General features: G+C 38.3%; 1 protein-coding gene across 1 annotated transcript in view; it reads right to left on the bottom strand.

The window, feature by feature from the left end:
- Window positions 1-592: 592 nt before the first annotated feature.
- Window positions 593-6942, bottom strand: part of NOX3 (NADPH oxidase 3) — a 38883-nt gene continuing 32533 nt past the window's right edge. The window contains exons 11-13 of the mRNA XM_039707477.1: window positions 6334-6480; window positions 2946-3070; window positions 593-719 (exon numbers count right to left, since the gene is read on the bottom strand). Coding sequence (XP_039563411.1) covers window positions 593-719; window positions 2946-3070; window positions 6334-6480 — 399 coding nt within the window. The remainder of the gene's footprint in view (window positions 720-2945; window positions 3071-6333; window positions 6481-6942) is intronic.

Genomic DNA, 6942 nt, shown 5'->3' with positions numbered 1-6942 from the left:
AGTTTCCTTAGCCTATTAAACCTAAGTACCTATTAGTCCATGGGATACACAGACACCATTCCCATGGAAATGTAAGGTCTAAATGGCGTGCAGCTTGGTGGGGCAAAACAAATTTACTCCTTTGGAATTTGACAGGGTGTATAGAAATGATGTTGCTGTGGTACAAAATGTAATGTGGATATGGATGTGTGTGCAGTGGGAGTGTAAAATCAGAAAACCAGGAAGGAAATGCTTTCAATGGGCATGACTTAAACAGCAGGAATGTATTGTCTGCAATCATACACAACAGCAAAGTACATCTCTGAATATCCATTTTACTCATGCCTTTTTCTTCAAAGGTTAGGGTTTGTGTGTGTTTTCACACAGGTAGAGGGATTCACAGCATCATTCAGTAAGCAATGAAAAGGCTAAGGAGGGGGTGCAAATCTTTAGCTGCCATAGGATGGCATTTTCTACTGAAGTCGGTACATCTATTTCAATTTGCAACTCTTAGTATTCGACCTGAATACTGCAGAATGAGTAGAGGATGGGAGAAGATGGGAAAAAAAATACACAGTCTGGTAATATTTATTGTACAGTTAAGAAGTACAGCCTAGAAACTTTCATTGTTATAGTGAAACTGAACTCCTCTTGGATCAACTGACGAGTATGAGTTGCATGTCTTCTGCAGGATCTTAGAGAGAGCCTTGGGTCCACAGAAGAATACACCAATGCTGTTGCTGGAATCACAATAACAACGACAAACATGAGAGTAGCAGGGGAAATGGATACACTTTACTTTTTGGCTGCCTTCAGCTTTGCTTCTTTTCAAATGGCTTTTTGAGAAATACATTTGAAAAATCTTGTGCTACTGTACACTTTGTGTTATGTACTGTATAATTAGTGTTGCTGTGTTAGAGTATAATAATTTTAATACTTTCATGTTTATTATGTCTCATTACATTATTTATTAGATTGATATATTAGAGGTCACAAAATGTTTTGAATGGTAACTCTTTGGTTTTGGTCTTCATAGTTTTTTCAATCAGAGAGACAAACTGCTTGCACTGAAAATTTTAAGTGCTTTCTTCAGCTGAGTGAATTTTTTCATAAAATATATGCAAAATGCTCATTTACTTCTGAGTTTTCTTATCCTGTCCTCCCAACCCCCCCCCCCCCCCCCCCCTGCCACCTAGTCTAACACTTTTCTGCCCACAGACAATTTAAAAATGGATGATTTAATAACAACATTTGTAAATAGGTACTTCTTATAAAATAAAAACATGACAAATGTAACAAAAAATTGTGTTCATAATGTGCACGAGCACATAGGGAGCTGGTAACCTGGCTGCCTGCTAGAAACTGCCTAAAGTGTTTGCCTCCAGGTACACTACACATATTGCTTTAAAACATGTATGCAGACACAGATTCACACATGTGCTGTGCTGCTGGGGAAAGCTCCATGTGCAGAAATGCAGAGGAAGTGACAAGTGATGGAATGAGCTTAAAAAGATTTGCTCTTGTAAAGGAGGGGCTGTGGATATGATTGGTGCCCGAGCCATAGGCCCCAGCAGTTGTACCCAAATTGCTCTGGTGTTTTGCACCAGGTTTGACCTAAAGTGATGAATTCCTGCTAATCTGCTCAAAGACACTGTTGCAGCCAGGGGGAACTCCGCCAACCTAGGCATAGGGACATGAAATTTAGTCAAATCCTAAAAGCTGATTGTTTCATCACACAGTTTGACTATTGCATCTTCTCTAACTAAGAGCAAAAAAACCCAGGGTATTCTTTTCTCATAAGGAATCCTTATTTCAGGCAAGGTTTTCTTTAAAAGGTCCAACATTGACCATAAACATGGGTATCTAGGCTCACAAAAAAAAAGAAAATTGAGATTTTTCTCTCAGTTTAGGACTGGCTTTCTATGGAACTTTCTCAAGATCCAGTAGAGAAAGCTAATGCCCATATCGCCCTTGAGCAGCAGAAAAACATTTTTATCTCATCTGTACTTGCAGTTGCAGAAGTAACTAATGTTAAAAAGTAATGTTTCAACTATAACTTTAAAAGCTCTGTTTATATAGTAGAATCCCTATGAAAGGTCTTTCAAAAGTCATATTTCCTATTCTTGGCCTTTTTATGCTTTTAATCTTTCATATTTCCTGATTGTATTTATTTTGACCTCCATCAAGTGAATTCTCTATTACTGTTATTTTTGCAATTTTATGGTATTCTTGTAGCTTACTGTATTTTCTTTGATCTCCTCCCTTTCAGCTTTTTCTTGGGTCTTTTTCATCTTTTAAAAGAAGTTTTCTCCTTTTTCTTTTTGTATCTCTGTCTTCCAAGTGCAAGCCTTTATTTTGCATTAGCAGGTAAATGTTTGGAAATCAGAAAGTCACAAAGATTCTGGAATTTGCTACTGCTGAACACAAAATATTTCAAATTCTTGCTTCAAAGGCTTTCAGGAACAAAGAAGCTTTTCTCAGACCACTAGCAAATCCACCAAGTTCAAATGAACTGTCTTTGCCAGCAGAGATGAACTAATAACAGAACAGCATAGTCTTGCAAGAGTGGCCAAATATGTTAGGGGAACAAACATATCCTTGACATCATAAGAAAAAAAATCACAGTTTATCTCTTTAATAACCATCTTCAAGGGAAATTAATGCTACTTTGTCCTTTGTGCAGAACAGTAATTGGATTGTGTGTTTCAATTATATCTGGACAAAGGCCAGGATATTGAAATACTTCTAAATATTAGATTTTCTTGTCCAAAAATTAGATTTTATTGGCATTCTCTTTCCGAGATTTCTTCATTAAAATCTTCATTAAGCATAAATCTTCTTTCCACACAGCAAAAAAGAAGAAATTGTTTTAAAAGGGTCATTTGGAAAGGTTTGCTCTCCCCTCCCCCCACTGTTTATGCTGAGAGAAGGGTTACCTAACAAGGTTAGAAACCAGCCTGCCTTACCTAGGATGGTTTTCAGCTAGTTTCTTGAACTCATTGTCCCAGTTTGGCCTTCCATAACAGGTTTTCTGTCGCAAACCAGTAATTACATCCATCTTGTCATCACAATGTAGGGCTATGTGAGTAGCCTAAAGGCAAATTTACAAGATAATAATTTTAGAGTTAAAAACATATATTCCAAGTAAGAGTCAAAAGCAATAATTCTTCTTTGCTGGGAAAGATGGAATGATGGAAAGGAAACTGGGCAATTATGAAATGGGAGGAGAGGGAGAGGGAGACAGAAAGAGATGAGTATTTGAGAGTTCACTATTATTCACTAGTATTTGAGAGTCCACAATATTACTAGAATTGTAAAAAGCATTTCCAAAAGTACCTAAGAGCCAAGTCCAGAGCATTCTGGTGCTGAGGGAAAACACAGTGGATATACCAGCTCAGCAGGGGTAAAAACAGGGGTCCAGTGGAGGACCACAAAGATGATGAGGGGTCTGAGCATCTCTCTTATAAGAAGACACTGTGGGAGCTGAGCCTGTTTAGCCAGGAGAAGACTGAGAGAGGATCTCATTAATGCATGTAAATATCTCAAAGGCAGCTGTCAGGAGGACGGTGCCAGACTATTTTTGGTGGTGTCCAGTGGCAGGATGAGGAGCAATGACCATAAACTAAAACCCATGATGTTTCACCTCAACATGAGGAAGAACTTATTTACACTGAGGGCAGCAGAGCACTGGAAAAGTCTACCCAGAGAAGGTGTGGAGTCTCTTTCTGGAGGCATTCAAAACCCACCTGGGCAAGTCCCTGTGTAACCTGCTCTAGGTGACCCTGCCTTGCAGGGGAGGTTGGACTGGAGGATCTCCAGAGGTCTCTTCCATCCCTGACTATTCTGTGACTCTGTGTAAAACCCTCACTATTTTGAATTTTCTCCTCAGGTAGAGGCAGGTGCAGAAAGTGGATCACCTCAGGTGAAGCACTGAACCAAGTGAGCTTCTCAGCTCCCAAGTGCCAGGGAAAAAATCTTTATTTTCATGGGCATTCACTGTCCTTCAGCTCCTGTACTGCACCCATTACTGTGCTATCTGGGTACTTCCCAGGTGCATTTAAAAACAAAAACCACTGTCACTCCTAACTGTACTGCTCTTGTGTAGGAGTAATATGCTTGTTTCCCCTATGGACTGTCATCACTGCTGTCACTATCAAGAAATTAACAGAGGAAAGTAAGTTTAAAATGGACTTTGCATTTAGTCCAGGGCCTAGCATGAACTAAGCATCATAATCGTCTTTTGCAGAAGTGGTTGCTGAAATTTAGATCCATTTCATAGGAATGCTGTATATTTCTTCTTCTAATGAATCTTCCATGTTCCTTACAGACACAATTATTCTTGTCAAGCAAAGTTATCACAAGAGATTGTGTTTCTAAAAGCTTCTTCTTGTTAGTTTGAGCCACTGTCATGAAGGATTTGGAATAGTCTAAGAAAGAACTTAAAGTGTTTGGTAAGAGTGGGAGGTAAAAAATTGCGGAATTTTTTAGTTGTTTGCAGCAAAATTGTCCCATTGAGAAGATGAGCTGTTCTCATTAATGTTCTCATTAAATGGAAGTTTCCCAGGAGTTTTGATATTAGCCTTTGCAATAGCTCAGAGTGCTAAGGTTGCCTAGGAGTCCCAGGGGTATTGCAGGGAGCTTGGCCAAGCAGAGGCAGACCATGTGCCTTGTCTGCTTGACCATCTGTGGACAACATGGAATCTGCAAAGAGCTCAAAGCATTGAACAAACCTGTCTGAGGAGCAGACATGTGTCAGTGAAGGAGGGTGTACTAGAAGGTTTAAAATGCCCATCCTCCTTGGGTTCAACTTCACTTGACTACTGGTTATCTCTATGGTGAGACAGAGAGAGAACATTGAGAATATTGTTTTGTTTTTTGCTAGGGGAGAAGTAAAATATCATTTCAATATTAGTGGTGCAGAAGCTCAAATTTTGAGGAGTGATGAACAGGATTTTACTAAAAATAAAGGCCTATAAGATTAGGAAGCTTTTTGTGTATCTGAAGAAGATGATGTTACTGAGCACAGTGCCCAGGTCAGAGTGGGAGAAATAGCCACTGAAGAACTTTCCTCTTATGGGAATTGAGAGAGATTATGGGTTTGAAGAGAGGAAGAAGTCCCTTCAGAAAAGTGCAGGGCACACAAGTGAAGAGCGACAGACGCCCACCATTGTCAAGAACCATTGTCACCCTACCTGACTTCTGGCATGATGTTTGCCCAAGAGAGAAGTGAGGTAATAGTTGAAAGATGAGGGCAGCTTTGTGGTTTTTAGGTTCCCCAATAGCTTCTTTAACAGCAGGTTTTAGGTAATACCCTGTGATATTGCTAATGCAGAGCAGTAGTTTCTATAACTGCCATATACTTCACAATGGGAGTAGATTTTTCTGAATACAGCTATATGCACATACCTCATTATTTGACAGAAACTCTGAGGAAAGCAGAAAGAAACAATGGGGGTTTTGTATCAGCAGAGGCAGAAATGGAAAAGCTCTATGCAATCTGTATTTTTTGCATCTCTACTAGGCAGTCCTTCATTCAACAGAGACAGCAGGAAATAAAACAGTAGAGCAAAGACTTCCCTGTTAGAGTTTTTCTGGCAGGTGCCTGACTTGTCACTGCATGATCTGAGTGATCCATTAAAAAGGGAAGAGAGAGAGAGAGAGAGAGAGAAAATCACCACATTTGTGTTTAGGTAAAGACTAAAGAGGTTGAATAATATTGACCCAGTCTAAGAATTAAGTGCCTGAGGTGGTATGATCCAATGAAATTACGAGATGGCAAATTTAAAGTCAATCAGAGAAAATGTCTTTTTGAACAATGTGAATTAGACCATGGAGTTTGTTGCCAAAATTTTCCAAGCGCAGTACTTTTAAAAAATGCACTGGGTATATATATGTGTATATGTATGTGTATATATATATATATATACATACATATATATATTAATTACTGCAACAGAAGGTGTATTAAATAATAAAAGCAAATGAAGCCTACATTTTTTAGGCAGTCCTCAACATTTCAGCACAAAAATGACAGAATTTAATGAAAGACTGTTTCTAAGACATAGACAAAATATCCCTTTATGAGATCCTGGAAGCTCTATGCACTTTTCTGTGAGACACCTGGTAACCATCTTCGCCCAAGACAAGATGCAGGATTGGAGGAATCACTGGCTTGATTTCACCATTCCTGTTTTCCTAAATGTGAGATGTAAACAGACATCTTAGGATCTTTATATTTACAGTTCTTTGTCTCTCTGCTTCATCCATCATTTATTCAGCTGTTCCTGTTCCATATGTTACCATGCTGGAAAAGCAAGGTACATTAACTCTGACTTCTAACAGTTTCATTATTACCTGACTTTCATCCCAGCCGGTAAGAAATATATGATAGCTTAGAAAATCATTTTTCCATTTTTCAGCCATTTTTGTTTCCAAATGGAACAAAAGATCAGCAAACCATTCAAATGCTGATGGGTCTCGACAAATCCAGTAAAAATAAACCTGTCAAATAAAGTAAAGAGATTTAACAAAAAGCAAACTTTCAATAAAACTTTCTAATTACTGGCTCAACTCATTAACCATATAGTATGTGATTCTTCTCCACACTAAATTATATAAACATAATTGAACATAATTTTGACATTTTAAACTTTTGATTGTCATCTTAAACAATGAGTGAATATATTAATGTGCTACTGAAAGTAGGCAATGGTCAAGCTTCCCATAAAGCCTTGCCAGTGCATCTCTGCTTTGACTTGTAATACCTAGCCTTTCATTTCTTGCAAATGATTTGATGATTATTTGAAATTTTGGATTTATTTAATTTCAGTTTTATTCAGCATTGAAGCAAGGAGTTCCTTGTTTCTCAAGACCTTATGTCATAGGCTAACTTTTGATGTTGCCAAAAGGTACTTATGCTCTTCAAGTCATATGCCCTGTATAAAACAGGTGAGAAATAGTCCA

This window comes from Passer montanus, unplaced genomic scaffold, assembly GCF_014805655.1.
Source record: "Passer montanus isolate IOZ18808 unplaced genomic scaffold, ASM1480565v1 scaffold2, whole genome shotgun sequence".
Lineage (NCBI taxonomy): Eukaryota > Metazoa > Chordata > Aves > Passeriformes > Passeridae > Passer > Passer montanus.
This window is presented reverse-complemented; position numbering and strand designations above follow the sequence as displayed.